The sequence below is a fragment of the Toxotes jaculatrix genome, chromosome 7, assembly GCF_017976425.1.
Source record: "Toxotes jaculatrix isolate fToxJac2 chromosome 7, fToxJac2.pri, whole genome shotgun sequence".
NCBI classification, from domain to species: Eukaryota; Metazoa; Chordata; class Actinopteri; family Toxotidae; genus Toxotes; species Toxotes jaculatrix.
The window spans coordinates 13,912,394-13,931,744 of NC_054400.1; the positions used below are offsets into that span (position 1 = coordinate 13,912,394).

At 42.2% G+C, this 19,351-nt stretch overlaps 1 protein-coding gene across 4 annotated transcripts in view; it reads left to right on the top strand.

The window, feature by feature from the left end:
• ank1a (ankyrin 1, erythrocytic a) overlaps positions 1-19,351 on the top strand; it is an 86,505-nt gene that overhangs the window by 60,326 nt on the left and 6,828 nt on the right. For 2 of the 4 annotated variants that reach the window (XM_041042069.1, XM_041042070.1), the window contains exons 1-2: positions 17,533-18,069; positions 18,957-19,040. In XM_041042069.1, coding sequence (XP_040898003.1) covers positions 17,851-18,069; positions 18,957-19,040 — 303 coding nt within the window. In that variant the 5' untranslated portion in view covers positions 17,533-17,850. Of the gene's footprint in view, positions 1-32; positions 126-287; positions 361-537; positions 559-2,543; positions 2,665-2,851; positions 2,931-3,387; positions 3,504-3,590; positions 3,816-4,256; positions 4,412-4,517; positions 4,730-6,818; positions 7,024-7,294; positions 7,392-7,573; positions 7,803-7,965; positions 8,095-8,233; positions 8,354-8,459; positions 8,545-8,669; positions 8,745-9,148; positions 9,281-9,452; positions 9,609-15,459; positions 16,115-16,370; positions 16,717-17,525; positions 18,070-18,956; positions 19,041-19,351 lie in introns of those variants that run through there. The other 2 variants (XM_041042068.1, XR_005894296.1) reach the window with 2 other exon arrangements.

Here is a 19,351-nt window from a genome sequence, read left to right on the forward strand (position 1 = left end):
ATCTCTGAAATCTGCTCCTCTCTCTCTGTTAGAATGGTACTTCGGCCCTAGCCATTGCTAAGAGGTTGGGCTACATCTCTGTGATTGACGTCTTGAAGCTCGTCACCGAGGAGACGGTTTCCATGGTGAGAAGTTAAGAAATGCTATTAAGCCCCTCTTGATACAGTACTGGCATTATGTGGCCATGATAGTCACATGGAAACACTATTAAAAAATTCAAGTTTAAAACTTTTTCTCTTGCTGTCATTGCTGTAATCTGTTCTTTCACTTCCCTCTATGCCCTGCAGACGACCACAGAGAAACATCGCATGAGTTTTCCTGAAACAGTGGATGAGATACTTGATGTTTCTGAGGACGAAGGTAGAGAAACAAAACTATTATTGATCACATAAAACATTAAGAAACAATGTGCAATCGATTGTCAGTGTTACTGAAATATTACTTAATGTTTACTAGGCTGATTTTATGATGTTTGAACTGCTCAGAAAAACATTCCTTTTTTAAATTCTTGTTTTGCCCTTTGCCCTTTTTTTTTAGGAATTGCACAGCTAACCTTAGGTATGAATGTCTCTTTCTCTCTTTGTGCGGCATTCATAGGTCGTTGTAATAAAGTGTGTGGCTCCATTTCAAGCTCACTCTCTCCATCTTTATCTCCCTGCCTCTCTCTATCGTTCCCTCTGTAGTGGTGCTCACTGTGATGGTGGCTCTGGTTTCTCATTGGCATGCACCCATAGCACCCATGTCTGTAACCTCTATATGTCCCTTTAATAACACCCTCGTCCTCTAACTCTCCACTTGTCTTTTTTCCTCCATGTTAGGACAGCAGTCCTTGTTTTTAAAGTTATAGTTATAGTCAGTACATAAAGACCACCCTATAAGTACTAGATCCAGAAGTAATTGTTTTAATATAAAGTAGTGTCTGCATTTAAATATGTCTCCATTGTGCATCGTGTGTTCCTGCCATGTGAACTGTGTTTGTTGGCCAGGAGTTGTCTGGGTCAATGGATCGTGTGACTACTTGTATATGAAAGGAGTTGCACAAAGTCTGATAGCAAAGTTCAGCTAATTGCTTTGGTTTCTTAGCCTGCAATGTTACATTTTTGGTTCACTCACCGTTATCAATACCTTTCAGTCACAACAGAGAGCAGTTTTCAGAGAAAAGCCTCTGTAACCAACCATGTTGCTCTGTATGCACTGAATGTATAAATAAGCAACTGTTTGCTGACAAGTTTGTCAAATCAGCTTTAAAGTGGCATCAGCTCACAGTTCACCGTTTGTTTTTGCTGTCCCCAAGTGGCCAAACACTTTTTGCAGGTTTAACATTTAATACCTAAAGTTTACAACACCACTGACAATGATGTCAGACAACATTATGTCTTGATATTTTTAGTCCCCTGATAATTTAACTGACAGATTGTCACCGTTGCTCTAATTATAGAAAGTAGCTGAGTTGCTGTCTTAAAGACACATCTCATATCCGGAATGGCAAAATGATACTGGCAGGTTATCCGATGCACACGCTTGCATATGGTAACACTTCGCCTACCCGACATGGCACACATGCATGGTACACAAGACAGAGAATATCTAGGACATGAGCTGACTCATATGAACCTGTGGGAAGTGCACTCGCAGAGTCAAGCGTAGTGTAATGACACCTACGACATCACTTTGGCTCTGCAGAGCATACAGACACCCACTCACACAAGCTGTGCTGATACGGTCACAAATTAATACACACAGGGAAGACTTACTTTTGTTGCTGGTCAATTCTTGAAAATTACAGCTGTTTTGGGGGGGTAAGTAACCAAAACCCACCTCCGCTCACATCAAGATATACTGTGCTGTGCGTTCAAAGTGGAGTAAAGAACAGCTTGTACTGTGTGTCGTTGTGTCCTGATGCTGTTGTGATTGTCTCTTGTGTGTGTATCCATGTGTTTTAGAGCAAATCTCCTCACACATCACTCTCTGAGGCAGACCTCTAAAACCTCCAGTTCAGTAACTGTTTATTCACTAGACAACAAATCTCTGGAATGAGATTATACTGATGTATGCTTTCCCCAGAGATAGTGCTCTCTGCACATCTATAATGCTGCTGTCTCTAACTGAGCCTTTATGGGTTTTCTAAAACTCCAGACTACATTTATACAGTGTCCTCTCTTATTTCAATGTAGTAATGTTTAAGGGGGCTGAATCAAAAGTGATGGACTCAGCAGCCTGAAATTACAACGCATTACAGAGACTTGCTTTTATTCTTGTCCTTGTACCCTATTTTTTTAAGTGTTTCCGGCGTTCTGTAGAAGTGGCTACATTTAATTTTTTGCCATTGACTAGCAGTATGTTCAACATTGTCACTAATGTCTCATTTCACCTGTCTAACCCCTAAATCACAGAGCCATCACCTAAATCCTGGGTTATCATGTTGTCTAACCCTTCTAACCTCTGATTAACAATCTTGTTCTTTTCTTTCTCTCTTTCTCTCGTGCTGTTTCACCAACCTGACCACGGTCTGTTCGCTCTCTTTGGCATGTTGTTCTCTGAAGGAGAGGAGCTCTTGGGGACAGAAGGGGCCAGGTACATGAAGATGGATGACATGAAAGACCATGATGACGATTTCCTCTCCCCCAAGAAATCACTGGAGTACGAGAGAGGGCTGGGCACAGCGTAAGGGGGGCTGGGCGGGGAAGCAGGGGAGAGAGCCAAGCTGGTAGCCACATGCTAATAGGTGGATGGATAGAGGGGGATGCACCATAGACACTCACCAAACACCAGGGATGAGCACTTGGGAGGAGGTGAGATGTAAAGAAATTTCTTTAATCTGACTTGTGTTTTTCCTCTTTTCGAACAACAGAAATTACTCGCCAGCCATTCCCAGGATCCCCCGTGTCTCTCCAGAGACCGTTATCCTGAAAGAACATGAGATAGAACAGGTACTGTACTGAGCATTTTTGTAGTTGGACCACTATTTCCAAGGTCAAGAATCAACCCTCACAATCAAGTGATGTGTTTTTAAATGTGATTTTATTTATATGAGGGGTTGTGCATTGAGGACATGTTTTAATCGAAACACACCCAACTGCAACATGATGCAGTTCTTTTAGCTTCACCCTTTTTTTGTAACACAACATCATTGTAAATGAGTAAATGAGAATCCCTCCTTGAAGGTCTTTTGAAGTTTAATGATGTACCTTCTCCATTATCCACTATCCACAAAATAGCACTTTAAAAATGAGTGCGTAGTCATTATCTTTTATCATAGTCCTCTCCATATCCTTTCCATTATAAAGATGATAGTGTAAGTAATACACTTTTGGGTTTAAATAAAACATTATGCTAAACAGTGCTCTTGTGACAATGTCATGACAGTTTTTTTTTTGTCTGTTGTAGCAACATACTCCTCTTCCACTGCCCAAAGAATACGATGAGGACTCACTTATTCCCAGCAGCCCAGCGACTGAGACGTCAGACAATGTCAGCCCAGTGGCCAGTCCCATACACACAGGGTCAGCACAGCAGACAGTGCAGACAAAAATATTTTATTTCATTATCTGATCTGGCAGCTGATTATCACAATCTTTGCCCCATGAAAGGTTCCTGGTCAGTTTTATGGTGGATGCTCGGGGCGGCTCAATGCGAGGCAGCAGGCATAATGGTCTGCGTGTCATCATACCTCCGCGGACCTGTGCGGCCCCCACCCGCATCACCTGCCGTCTGGTGAAGCCGCAGAAGCTGACCAGCCCCCCTCCTCTGGTGGAGGGAGAGGGGCTGGCCAGCAGGATCATCTCCCTGGGTCCAGCTGGCATGCAGTTCCTGGGGTGAGGAAGCCACTGGATAACACTTTACTTGAAGGCCCCCTATTTTATCTTAATTATGCAGCAGCCTCTTCTTATGGGTGTCTGCCTAAATCTGCTTACAACTGCATTATAGCGTGTGATAGACCTTTTCTTACGTGTTCATATACTGTTTATAAATGTTAAATGGGGGATCTTAGTGTTAACAGCAACTGAAACTTTCTTCTCGTAGTTCACCTGGAAATAGTTAAGATTTTTTATTTTGTCTAAATGCAAAAAAAACCCCATTAAAATTCTAAATTCAGTTCAGTTAAATAATAATTCAACTTATTACTACTTAAGGTCATTACTGACAAAAGTAATACCCTTTTACTTTATTTTCTTTTTGATTATTTTATATTTTTCTAGTGATTAACATGATTAACATTTGTTCGTGTGTGCTTCCATTTGTGTGGTGTTGTTCAGACCAGTGATAGTGGAGATCCCTCACTTTGCTGCTCTGGGTCGTGGTGACCGGGAGCTCGTGGTGCTGAGGAGCGAGAATGGCTCCGTCTGGAAAGAACATCGTAATCGCTACGGTGATGAGGTGCTAGAAACAATCCTCAATGGGATGGATGAGGGTAAGAGTTTGAGTGCATCATGCTTGATGTCAGGCTGATGCTCAAAAAATTGTCACTGGGTGGGATCATCCCCTTGAGCAATTTGACCTTCTCTTTCTCTCCCCAGACTTAGAGAGTCAAGAAGAGCTTGGGAAGAAGCGAATTCGCCGTATCATCTCTACCGACTTCCCCCTTTACTTTGCTGTTGTGTCACGCGTCCAGCAAGAGAGCGACTTGATTGGTCCAGAGGGAGGTTCGCTGACAAGTAAACTGGTGCCGATGGTCCAGGCCACATTTCCTGAGACGGCAGTCACCAAACGAGTCCGCCTGGGGCTGCAGGTGAGATGGGACGATGTGGAGAAGGAAGGAGAAGAAAGACAGAATCGTTAATGCCTGTGTTGCCTGAAAAAAAGCATGTTGGATGTATTTTGATTGATCTTGGAATGATCTTGGTCATATCAGCACTTGTGTTGAGTTTCCCTGATTTAGTTTTCTGTTTCTGATTGTTTATTTTGCTTTTCACATTTTTAGTGGACCTTTTTGCCTTTTATTTAACACAGTGCATGCACTTGGCACCTTTATACAATTATGGACTGCTCATTTAGTGCTGATATGCTGTTGTTTGTTTTATCTTTAGTGATGTCTTTCTTACTAATGTATTTATGTCACTGGCAAAGCCCTGTATTTAGTATATTTAACACATTAATTTGAGATACCTAAGTCAAACATTATTTGATGGGAAATCTTCTCAATCCTTGGTATAACAAGGAAAGACTGTGAGTTTATACTTATTATGGTCCGGTGGTTCTGGTATCATGAATGTCTGAAAATGTGCTAAAATGCCTTCCTTTTTTTTAGAAGAACAGAAGTGTTTTGCCACACAAACAGGGATGACACCTGAGCACCTGAGCTTCAAACCTTCTTAATTGTAGTTATATCACTGTTTTTTGACACTTTTAACCCCTTTATGTTCGTACAGCTACACTTCCCAAGTCTCAGGTTCAGGTTTCCTCAAACTCACACACCAAAGACAACAGAATTTTTTTTTTAACCACGCTTAGTTATACAGCAAGTACCTGTTTTTAAGAGGAAATATTTATAAGGATCCTATGAAATAGAAAGATTTTTCAACAGTCTCACCCTTCTGCCTGTCCTATCAGATCAGACTTTACACAAGCATCTATCTATGATTTATCCCTAACTGTTTCACTGGACTATTAGCTGTAAGATCAAAATCAGAACATTTGTATTTGGATTTGTATTTTTGAAGGTTAAATATGCATATAAAAATGCATATTGCACTCTCTAAAATCAACAACCCAGTCATCACCCAGTTTCATCATCCAGTTTCAGTTTCCAGTCATTTCAAACATTTATCAAAGTCTTTAAACTAAAAGTAGATTAGATATCATCCTATATCATTTTGTGCCTTCATAATTCTTTGCAGTATTTGTTATATAAATATGCACCATTTTCTCAGATTTCCTAATTTGGAATTTCAAGGTCCCATTTGCATGTGATTTCATTTTGATAAATATACCCACTGTTAAGAAATCCAGTTCAAGACTCTGCTTGCACTGATTCTTGTTTTTAAGAAACTCTAATTCAAAATCCTTTATGAATATGTAGGTAAGCAACTTGTGAATTTTAATCATCAGAAGGGAACTTGTAATTCCAATGTCAGAATATCTAACAGTAAACCAAAATATGTGTGTCTTGATTCAACACCTGCCATTTAGACACATGAAAGAATTCATGAGCTAAATGCTTCTTGTAAAGTAACACACTACCACACATGCCATAATCTTTAACCTAAAAAAAAATAGTAAATATAACTGAATGTAAATATAAATAAAACTGAATGTAACTAAAATAGACATTTTAATTTTCAGTAATTCCATCCACGGTTCTATTTTAACTATTTAATCATTTCTAATCATCATGTCTAACTAATCATGTCATGAGTGGCCTTAGGTAAAAACCACAGAGCCTTTTTTTTTTGATATCCTTTTTGTATTAATGATTGTAAAAGCTTCTTGTTAACACACATTGTTACATTTCACAATAAAAAATTATTATTAAGTCCTACCAGCCAATTTGTGTTGCTATTGTCTTTTCAGATGTGTTGTTTAAAAAACAGTATTTTATTCACTGTGGGATTCTCTCTCTCTTTTTCTCTTCAACTTTAATTTTTCCCCATTTGGCTGTCCTCTTTTTGACCCTTTTTTGCTCATCCATTGCACCATCATCTACCTCTTATTATCTCATTCTACCCACTGTCCTGTTATTCCAACGTCTCTTTTTAAATCTCCATCACCTGTTTGCGTTTATGTCCTTTGTCCAATTTTCTTTCTTTCTTTCTACCACATCATCAAACCTGTGCCCATGTTACATATCCCCTTTCTCCATCATTTACTTTCAACCTCAGGCTCAGCCAGTTCCAGATGAGCTGGTTGCAAAGCTGCTGGGTAACCAGGCAAACTTTAGCCCTGTTGTCACTGTGGAGCCTCGGCGGCGTAAATTTCACCGACCCATCGGCCTGCGCATTCCCCTGCCCCCGTCCTGGAGGGATAGCCCACGAGACTCTGGGGAGGGTGACACCACCAGTCTGCGTCTGCTTTGCTCTGTCATAGGTACTGCATGCCATGACTGGGAGTTGTGTGGGTGGGTGAGTAAGTGTGTGTGAGTTTGTGTTGATGGGAGAAGGTTCCTTCCCTGGCAAGGAAAGGTTTATGTGGCAAAAATGCTGATTTGCAGTGGTGGTCAGTGTCAGACCCATAGTTGAATGAAAAAAGTTTCTGGTCTTACTTTGTACAAACACTTTTACCACCAGACTTCTTCTTCGTGGCCTTTGCTAAAGCTAGATTAACCAGTTTGACCTTTCTCATCCTGCCTGATTCCCAGGTGGCACAGCCCCAGCCCAATGGGAGGACATCACTGGCACAACCAAGCTTATCTATTCTAATGACTGTGCCAGCTTCACAACCAATGTGTCAGCACGGTAAGTTCAGTTGGCAACACATATAACATATACAATATATCAGCTATAATGCCATAAAAACTAAGTGTAATGCAAATATGTGCCACCACTGGCTTACAAATCGTTTTAGCAATCAACTGAGCTGTGACTTTGAAAGACAAAGATTTATGTACAATACTGTGATAACGTCATTATTTCCTCAGATTCTGGCTCGCAGACTGTCCTCGGACAGCTGAGGCTGTCTCCTTTGCCAACCTGCTCTACAGAGAGCTGTCAGCTGTACCATACATGGCCAAGTTTGTGGTGTTTGCGAAGATGAATGAGCTCCGTGAGGGCCGCCTGCGCTGCTACTGCATGACCGACGATAAGATGGATAAAACCCTAGAACAACATGAGAACTTCACAGAGGTGGCTCGCAGCAGAGACATTGAGGTCAGTAAGGAGACAAGGGCAGTGCATCATACTGATATTATAAAACTGTATTTCTAAGTACTAAGTATTCAGAACAGAGACCACAGGTACATAAGGGGCCCTGCTATGCGTTTCTAATGTAAGTTCATTCCACTTTGGCTAAAGCCTGTTTCACATCTTGCAGGTGATGGAGGGAATGCCACTTCACCTGGAGTGTTCAGGAAATCTTGTGCCAGTGAGGAAGGCCACTCAGCAGCCTCGCTGCTTCAGCTTCCAGGCCTTCAGAGATAACCGACTTCCTGTCTCTGTTAAGGTAAGGTATCACCATTTCCTCCTCTTCTTACAAATCTTTTCTCAGTTTTGTGTTCTTTGTTGCTCATCTTTACACCACCAGTTCTGTCTCCACTGTACCTATGTGTCTTCATTGCTTTCCTGGTGTCTGTGTATCTAAGGTGAGAGACAGCAGTAAAGAGCCCACTGGATTTTTGTCTTTCCTGCGCAAGTCCACCAAGTATGAGGACAGCCAACATGTGCTCTGTAACCTCAACATTACCATGCCTCCATGTATCAAGGTAAAACTCTCAAAGTTAGCTTAAATTAGCAAGACAAATTAGGTTTATTTATTAACAGCCATTTTCTTTGAGATGTCTGACAGTGGTGTTTGCTTGCAACTGGTAGATTGTTGGGAGTGAAGACCGGAGGAGAACTCTGACCCCGCTGGCTTTAAGAGAAAGATACAGCGCCCTAAATGAGCCTGCAATGGGTACGAGGGTCTACGGCTCTATTTCATATATAGAATCCATGAGTGTTGCGTTGCAGGGATAATTTCAACTTTTACATTAAACAGACTCAAATGTTGAAGTTTCAGTTGTGCTCTGGTTTCTGCAGCATCACTCAGTGCCATGGAGAGGACAGAGCTGAAAATGGCAGTGATTGCAGAACAGTTGGGACTGAGCTGGGCTGGTAATATACTAATATATACACACCAATACTGCTATACTATATAGTAACATAAATTCCATATAAACATATACTAAAATCTAATATAGATTCATATACTGAATCAGTTTTTATGTGCTGTAAACCATCCATGTTTACCTTATGTCTGACAAGCTTGCTTGGCTCGTTGCTGATTTAACAAAGTTATAACATGGAAACCAGCCAATGAAACTAATTATTTACTGTTTTCCTGCCAAGAGCCATAGCTATTTTACAGACAGAATATTCCTCCTCTTCTGGTTAGAGCTAATGTTAAGCAGTGTACCATTTCAAGAACAAGACCGTGTTTCAACAGCATGACTCATAGGCTAAATGATGTAAATATTTCCCTTGCTTACTTGATCTTCACCATCTAACTTTCTAAACAGAGTTGGCACGTGAGCTTCAGCTCAGTGTAGATGACATCAATAAGATCCGTGTGGAGAATCCAAACTCCCTGCTGGAGCAGAGCTCTGCACTGCTCAACCTGTGGGCTACCCGTGAGGGCAAGAGGGCCAAGAGTGAGTATATGTGATCTGAGATTGCTGTGAATTTCTCTCATCCCCCCTTAATCCAGTCAAAGTCAGGTTTGTGTTGTAATTGTATCGCTGTTTGTCCTGGGAACCCTTCTCCTCCTTCCCTTTTTCCTTGCCTGCCTTCCATGTGTGTCTCCATCATGTGCCTTCACTGCAGTGGAGAGCTTGTACACAGCTCTGAAGAGTATTGACCGTATGGATATTGTCAGCATGTTGGAGGGCCAGCCGCCTCAGCCTGCGAGACAAGGCTCCCGTGACCTTAGCAGACGCCGACACAACGAGAGAGACCACCTCTCCCCTGGTATGACCAATGGTAAGCTCCCTCCCCAGATCCCACAGTGCAACCCCTTCCCCATGTCCCTTTTGCCCTGAGTCACTTTTCCAATAAAAATACATCCTATTTCCCTAAAATCCCCTGAAGGTAAAGTGAAGTTTGTGTCCCTCTGAATTCTCTGTGTTGTCCCCGTGTCTGTCTTATTTATTCCCCATGATGTTGTTGTGTATGAAAGCTGCCACAAATGTCAAACATTTGCAGGACTTTACCCCGAGCAACATGCAGAGGGACTCAGGACACTCCTACTGTACTACAACCTCTGTAGTGCCTTTGGTCATACATTTTATACTGTATTTACTTACTGTGAAGGTAATAGAGAAATTCAGTGAAGTATGCAAAAAGGTATGCTTAAATGGCGAATACCTGGGGGTCAGTGGTGGTTTTGTAGACTGTCCTTCAGTGGAGTGCTGGAGCTCGAGAGTTTGAAAGCATCCCCTCCTGCTGAAGTGCCATTGAGTACAACACTCAAGCTCTACACGGTATAGTTAGTCCACATAGATAGATAAGATAAATTAAGATAAATAAACACTACCATCATGAAAAGTTATAGATTTATTAGTGTTTTTATTGTTACTTTTGTTGTGTGTTCACTTTGAATTAGATCAGTCAGCCTGTAGTAATAATAATAGTTTAGATATTTATATACAATTTTACATTTAGATGGGCTACATTTTAGCTTGGATATTTTGTATATAAAACAGCACCTTATCATACATGACATATACATGATACATGTCCACGTAGATCATAAGTGTAGCCTAGCACAACTGGCCTTCTTACCAATTGTCAGTCCTCAGTCTTTTACTCCTTTTCCTCATGGTTTCCTTCACACATGCATAACCTACATCTTATTGACTCCATTTTCACCTCTGGACTGGTGTGAACCCCCCCCCCCCCTCCCCCCTCTTACTGGACTGGTTTCTCCTCTTGGTATCAAATGCAGGTGATGAGTCAGTCCAACAGGTGACAGGTCCTCTCTGTGAAAACTGGAGCAATAATTAGAGATGTAACAATGCATACAGACATGACCATGAGGGTCAAAGGGGGGAAAGGGAGACGTTCAGATCACAGCTGCAGTGAATCTGATAACCGTGTATCTGTGTTGTCTGTCTATCTGTCTGGCTACCTGCCTCCCAAAGGCCGTTCCTGCTTTGGCATTTTGCGTAAAAAACATGGTGGCGTTTTGAACACTTGGATATTGTGTCTTCTGCTTATTTCACAATGATCATAGCGACGGGTTTCAAGAGATTTATGACTTTCTGTTACCAACTTAATAATTTAGTGCGTCTAGTTTTTAAGTGGGAGACCAAACTTTTTAGGCCATAAATAAAATAAGTCAACGAATAAAATGGTCAGATATATTGAAAAGTAATCAAATTAAAAATTAAAAATAAATACAGTGGGGAAAGAAATGAAAAATAAGGCAAAGAACCTTAAAATAAATAAATATATGTGAATTTATTTTTGATTCCATTTACTCTTTTCATATTAAAGGAATAATTTGATATTTTTGTGAAAATGCTGATTTGCTCTCTTGCCAAAAGTGTTTGTCTGTTAAATATAAAGCCACAGCCAACAAGTTGCAAACGTAGCTTAGCAAAAAGACTGAAAACAGGGAGAAACAGCTAGCCCAGCTCAGTCTAGGCTCCATTTTTTGGCCAGGTGTAGTACCTTCCAGGAAGTGTTTTGTGGGTTTTCTGGCAAGAAGTTACCATACCAAGAAATAGTAAATAGTCCATCATATAACCTCTGTAAAACCACTGATATAACAGTCTTTATGCTAAGCTAAGTTAACCGGCTGCTTGCCGTAGCTTTATATTTACTATACATACATGAGAGTGGCTTCCATCTTCTCATCTAACTCTTTGCAATGAAAGGAATTATATGTTTTTTCAAAAATGTCAAATTATTACTTTAAGTCAGGTTTAGTCCTCCATGCAAAAGAAGCCACTTCTTATTATCAGCAAAATAATGTTTTTTTTTACTCAAGAAGTTTCACAGAAAAGGCACAAAGAATATTCACTAGTGTAGAGGAATAAGTTAAACTGCAGCCTTGATTCTATCTTTCTGTCTTTACCTGTCTTTCCCTCTATTTTGTCAAAACATTGCCTGTAGGATTTTACTTATCAGTTTTGCTTCATAGTTTTAGTTCATCTCTAATTTCTGAGGTTTATTCAAGATCATTTCCAGGTTAGAAAATAAAAAATACACAAAATGATGGAGTAAGAACACTTCTTTTAGACTTTTTCTGTGAGGGCATTTAAATGCTGTCTGCCTGTGGTTGCATGGGGTAGTTTGAGTCTCTTTAGGGCTAATGTTGGTGCACTGAATGTCCTTTTGGGAGCCCTGTTTTCATTCCCTGTGAATCTGTCCCTCTTTCTGTGTTTCTCTGGACATGTCATCTGCAGCCTAGCCGCCCTTCTCTTCCTCCTACTCACTCCTCTCCGAACTCTGACCTCATGCCGACCTCATGTTGACCTCTGACCCACATCTTTATCTTTTAATTTTTGGCGACTAGTCGTGCATTTTCTTTGTTTTTGTATTCTTGAAAACCCCACCTTTTTAAGTGTCCGCTCTGTGACCAATACCCCTCACACAGACTGCGTACTCAGCACCCACTGGGAGGGGGGAGGTGACCCTCGCTCTCTCTCACTGTTTCTGTCTGTGTTCATCACCCTATTTTATATTCCTCTTTCTCTCTTGCTGCCCTTCTCTTTGTCCCACTCTGTCCTTTCCCTCTTTTCCCATTCCTTCTTTCCCTGCCCTCCTGCCTGATTGCATGTGCATGAAGGCTGACTTTCATCGCTCATCTCCCCCTGTGTTTGCATGTATACACTGGGATGAGGGGCAGGAGTAACACTGGCTTGCTGGAGATTATGTCTCAAATACTGCACTGGCATCTAATGCTGCTTGATGGACACACGTGTCTTTGCATGGCATGCATACTGATAATGACACTACAACCTGTCTCTGTTCCTCCTCAGTGATCTGTCCTATGGGGGGTAAAAAAGGCCACAAACCTTTTTTTGTGAACTGTGACTTCCGTCTGCTCTGTTCATGTATGAATGTTGTGGTTGTTTTGTATGTCACTGATTTTACGTAAACTGTGTCCATCTGATGGTTTATTTTGTGTGAAATATATGTTTTTAATGTCTTTGTGATTGTTGTACAAGGGTCAGTTTGATATTGTCCCTCCCCTTATTGTAAATGTGCTTATTGTTTAACGTGAAACTCATGAGTCTGTGTGAGTGTATCAGTGTGAGTGTCTTTATGTATGTTTTAAGTTGTGTTTTGTGTCTTCCATATATGTGTGCCCATTATAACAGTGTTTAAGTGTAAGGGCGAAATGAGTTAACATATACATGTATTTTTATGTGAGCTTCACTGCTTTGTCTGTATTTATGTCTTTGAATCGGGGGGTCAGGCAACAGCCACATTTTTCATATTTCACTCTTACCCTTCCCTTAATTTCTATCTTTTCCAAAGCTCTTTCTTTCATTGCCATTGCCTCATCTACTAACATGATGAGAGAGGACTGAAAAACTCATTTATTATTTTGCCACAGTCATGACTCAGATTTCCATCTGCAAGTAATCAGCTTGTATAAGGTCTCAAAGGAAAAATAGGACTGATAATATTAAACCTATAACTGTATTTGCTGTAGCTTATATTACTCATATTAAACTCCCAGTGTACTGACAGATATAATTCAGTATTTAAAATGAAGCCAAAGGACAATAAAGCGTTTGTGAATGGGACCTCTAAACTTTAAAGGAACCTGAGAGAAAGCAGATATCTTGACGCAAATAAAGAAGGATTCATCAGCAATTGACATCAAAAGATGCAGTCAGTATTGTTATTTTTGTTTGTTGTTTTTTTAATGATTAACAATTTCTATAGACAAATGACAGTAGTCCAGAGCTGAAAGAGAGAACAGAAAGTAGGACAAGAGGTCTTTTTGGCCGCTTGGTGTCACAAATATCTCCTGCACTCTCAGCAGTAGTCAACAGCAGCACTGCCAACCATGAATCAAGTTACACCCTGCGCAGGTCTACACTTATCACTGTACAGTGTACACATACAGTCTCTCTCTCTCGCTCGGTCTCTCTCTCATGTGCATGCACACATGCTCCTCTTCTTGCTCTTGGCCTTCACCATATCTCCTATTTCATCCTCTCGTTAATATACCTATTGGTCCTGGACAGTAATAGTACCACTCGCTCGCTTTACATGCATTGCCATTCATCAAACCTTTCACACAAACTATTCATTTAATATGAAGGGTAGGTGGTCCTTTTCAGCATAATTTATTCAGTGTGATGAGGATTATTTGTATATTTGCATAGTAACAGCGCACTCTTCAGTGTCTTCAACTGGATTTTTAAGCAATGGACAGTTATTATCTCCATTAAAAAAAAATCATTCTTGCTGCTGTGACATTTTGCTCTATCGTGCCAGGTCTGCCTAAAAAAATGATTAAAAAAAGATACTGTCGCAGAGGGTGTTCAAGAATCAGTTGTAGGAGTGACCTGAGTCCACAGCACATTAACAGTTTTGCTAACTGGTATAACCTCATTTGAAATACTAATTCAAAAATATGTTTGACACAGTAACCATGTGGCTACTGTATATGTGTTTACTATGAGTCATTTGTTCATATACACTCAGTTGGCAGTTTATTACATACACGTAGCTATAACTAATGCAATCTACTTCAACAGTCCTGCCATAAATTCTCCCCCACAGAGGTTATGATGTTCAGTTTGTATTGAAACAGTTTTGGAAAGGCGTTGATTCAACTATATGATCATTTTGGAGGCTGCAGTTTATAGTCCTGTTGAATTGTATTGTGTTAAACACGCAGGTTTTTGTTATTTTGTCTACCTCATTTAAATGACAGAAAAACCTGTTTGTTTAATGCAAAACAGCACCACAAACCACAGCCTCCAAAATGCAAAATGATACAGTTAAAGTAACACCTCTTTGAAACACTTTCACTGAAGGAGGATTTAGTGCAGGACTGTTGTATTAAACTGCATTAATTTTAGCAAAGTGTGACTAATAAACTGCCTACTAAGTGTAGTTGTGTTGTATTGAGTGCATTATAATAAATGTATGTCAAAGAGAGAATTGGCAGCTGTGTGAAGTGAGCTGATGTGAATGTGAACATGTGTGTGAGGAGAGAATGGGATTGCCTGCATGCATGCTCTCCAGCCTGACAACAATATTAACCTGCCTGTTTTTGAGTGGGTTTGAATGCATGCATTTATGAGTGTGTGTGTGTGTGTGTGTGTGTGTGTGTGTGGTAGTATGAGACAGAGAGTGAGAGAGTGTGTTTATGGCATGTGTATGTGTGACAAAGAGTGTGTCACTGTTGGACAGGTGTGTGTCCCAGCCCCGGCCTGGGGCAGAGGCAGTAATTCCTGTCCATTTCCCTGCAGGTGGCAGCCAGCAGAGCAGCACCAGTCACTGCTGGGTTCGAACCTTAGTCTCAGTTTCTCGGTCCATCTGGCTTTGTCTGCTGCTGCTGCCGCTGCTGCTCTCACCGTCAGCGCTGGCTGATCAAGCTTGACAACCCCTCTTCTAAAAGTTGCCCTTGCTCTTGTCCTAAGCTCCTTGCACCTTTATTCCAGCTCCTATTGTCTTGGCCCTCCCCTCTCTCCTTCCCCACTCTCCCATTTGTCCCTTCAACCTCCTCTACTCCCCCCCTAGATGCCCAGCTCCTGGGCAGGGGCACTTACCCCCTCCCGGGGTCCCGGTGCTGTGGGGGCGAGGTGGGGAGCGAGGTGGGGGGCCGGGTGTCAGTGTGCCTCTCTCTGTCTCGCTCCAGGTTATGGGCTCGCGCAGGAAGAGCTTCTCTCACCGGCCTCCATGCAGTACAGCCTGCCCTCTCCGCTGGGCGCTGAGCCTTACTGGCAGGAAGTCTCCAGTCTGGACTGTGCACCCATTGCCACCACAGAAGAAGACACCCTCATGGAGATGTCTGATGTGCAGGTGTGGCCCTCAGGCAACAGCCCCTCCCTGGTGCCTGTGGAGGACTCCTCGCTGGAGTGCAGCAATGCTGATGATTCAGAAGGTCTGCTGGGGCTGCCATATGGAAGTCTGGGTCGACCGGCCAGTCAGGCCAGCGCAGCCAGTGGAGGGGGTGGGGTGCTGAGTGGCTCCATTGAGCTGCCCGAAGACGATTCAGAGATGGGCGTTGACTCGCTCAGCACTGCCACGCCAGCCTCGCTTGGGGGTACCATCGCTGGGATCAATCTTAACGGGCTGAACAATGGTCAGGGGTCAGAGGCAAGTTCTGAGGTATCAGCCATCACCAGTACGACTGGTGGTGATGGGGCTGGAGGAGGAGGAGGAGGAGGAGGAGGAGGAGGAGGGACGGGCTCAGAGGAAGGGATTTCTCTTGTTGCAGGACAGCAAAGGGTGTATGCTCGGCTGAGTGAGTCACCAGGTCTGAGCTGTGTTGCAGATCGCAATGGAGACAGGTGAGTCAGACCCCTGTCTGCCTCTCAGGTGACAGTGCAAAGTCACAATCCCGTTTGCAAAAAAATCTGTGCTTATATCCCATTTAACTTTACTGCATGTCAGCAAATGTCAGTGGTAAAGCGGAGTTGTTTTGAAAATTCCATGAAGAGGAAGTGATCGCGGAAGTGATCAAGGTTATGAAAGTTGTTTTCCTTTCCTTGCAGTAAGCATACAGTTCGTGCTCCATCTCCTCACTGATCCGTTCTCTCCTTACAGGTCAGGTAATGGTGGAAACGGAGGTGGTGGAGGCTCTTTCCTTTCCTACCTGCAGGAACAAACAGGCCCAGGGTGGAGCCCTGTTACTGACCCTCAGGCCTGGGTGGGCAGCCAGTCTAAGCCCAGGCAGGCCATGGACACCATGATGTCATCAGTACGTAACGCTGTGGACGGAGACCCGTCCCGTATGTCCCAGGAGGCCTTGCTTCAGCCCGTGAGGGACATGGGGCACTCGGAGATCTTACGGGGGCACTTTAGAGGTACCCAGCCATTTGAGAAGGGTTTGGGCTTCCCACACAGAGTACCAGAGCTACGGGCCTGGGACGACGTACGTCTGAAGGGCCAGGTGAGTGTGTTGCTCCTCCTATGCAAAACAAGAGGAATGCAGTGAAGTAGTGAAAGAGCTGAAAAGATATTTTCTAGGTTACTTTGGCAGATACAAAATAGCAGATTTGCCATCAAGTTGATCAAACAGTAAGCAGACATTTAATGCACTTTGTCAAGTTTCTAACTGCCTCTCCCATAAGACACACCTTGAAGACAGACTTAAAAATAAATTCTGCATTATATTATTCATGATAGATCCTAAAACCAGACAGCAAACACACTAAAATAACAAAATAAACACACAGACAGACACACATGCACAGTCTAGGGCCCAAGATGGGCACAAACAGCATGTCCAGCCAAATATAGCAAGCATTCCCACTGTTGCACTCATGTTACATGATCCCCACCCCAGTCATTCCCATGTGTTAACATTCTGGCACAACACAGACACATCACACTGTAAAAAAAAACAATCTCTGCCATGAAACTGTGAGAGAGCAAAAATAGAGTGTTGCGTTTAGGGCCTTTGTGGGCTTGATACTGGCTCGAAACTGGTTCATATGGGGGATTAAAGAGCCTACTTTGACTTTGTTTGGATGCTGTGTGTGCTGCATAATTGCATCTGCATAGAGCTATCATTTATTCTGAAGAAATATACCTATTGTGGATCATAGGGAATGACAAATATTTTTTTAGAGTAAGAAATACATGAGGAAAGTCAGGGGGCAAGTTTCTTAATGTTTTTACCACAGCATACAGAGCCACACTCAAGTAGACAGAGGTATTTAAAGCCCACAGATCACATGACAGAGAGAGAGGTGGGAATAGAAGCCTCCCAAGGTTGCTTTTTGCCTGGATTTGTCATTGACTGGGTGCTCCTGAACAGAGAGTGGGAAGGAGAAGGAATAGAGAACTGGGGAAAGGGCCCACTGCCCCAGCAAGAAGAGGATGGATATGGACTAAAAGAGACAAAACCAGTTTGATTGAACCAGTTACAAAAGGCAGAGGACTGCAGCTGTTACCTGCTCTCTTTGCTGAGAGAGGTGCTGTGTGGAGAAACAGGAGTCACTGAAGGCTGAGGGGCGTGAAGCCGGAGTCGAGCATTGTCGTGTGCAGGCTGCATTGATTTGCTGGGTATCAAAGTGGGGCAATGTGGGCCCTGGTGACGGAGCTCCTCTTCAGCTTTGTGCTGCTGGCTTTCCTGGTAATCAGCTGTCAGAATGTCCTCCACATAGCCAGCGGCTCGGTGCGGTCTGTGCTCACCTACATACACGTTCAGCTGGACCGTGAGCTTGGTGAGGTGGAAGGAGTGGCTGATGAAGAGGAGAACGTCACCACCAGAGTGGTCCGCCGTAGAGTCATCCTTAAGGTACAAGGAGACGGACAGAGGAGAGTCAAGCTGAAATTTGGAGAAAAGGATATACTGGCAGGAAAACAGTGATGAACGGAAAAAGAAGGAGGGAAATGTTTGGTGAAAGATTTAAGAATGCAGGAGTGATAAAGGATAGGATTGTTGGAAAAAGGATTTTATTGCAGTTCAGTGGACATGATGAAAGTGACAATTAAGGACACTGTGTACATGAGGAAATGAGTTAGCCAGCAACAAAAAATATGAGTCAAATCAATACAAAGAATAATTAACCTTCTAATAATTTTATCAAATTACTGTGAGAATGTGGCTAAACTTAACTTCTGCTGTTACATATGTAAATAGATTGTCTTGGGCTCAACAAGTTTGGACTCCAGGTCTATAAAAAAAATCTCTTCCTACTGTATCTGCACACAATGACTTGTGACTGTAAATTTTTAAGTTTTATTCAGGCATTTCACAAGCTCAACTGACCCTTGTCCTCAGCTCACTTGTCTGGCTGCAGGAATTTTCTTTGAGCTTATAAATAGCTGTGCAGACACGCTGCAAATTATTAGGGGCTATAACAGTATTGTCATGAACTTCATGAACTGTAATTATAAGTGTTGCTTCCACAAACAACGCTCTAACCCGTCACCCATATGTTGCTCATCTGCTTCTCTGTGTTTCCAATTAGTGGATGAGTTTGTGGCATGCATACAGTTACACTGTAGTGGCAACTATTTAAACATGCTATACATCCATAACTTACTGAGTGCTAAGTACTGAGTGCTACTTGTAAAGTCATATCTTGTAGCAGTATCTTATCCAGTGCATTCAAGAAGATGGAAGTGCAACTTGTGTTTTTTTTTTTTATATTTATTTAAGGGTGCAAATTCTTTTCACAGGGTGACGAGGTTGAAGATCTTCCTGGGGAGCAAGTAAGCGAGGAACAGTTCACGGATGAACATGGAAACATTGTCACAAAAAAGGTTAGTCAGCATTTTCATGCTATATTCTGAAACTGGGGTCCAATTATTTTTCCCCTTATGTCAGTGCCACAGTACTCTCACAGCATCTCTCCACAGAATGATTATTATACTAATAATCATTACATAAAGTTAATCAACATTCATCATATTCAACATTACACTGTGGAGATTCTCTATGTATAAAAAAATAAATAGATTTGAGATTGTTTTTTTTTTCCATGTCCATTTGTTTATATTTCACCAACTCTTTCCTCATTCCCACTCTCTGCTTTCACCCATCACTCTCTCCCACCCTCCTGTGTGCGGCTGTG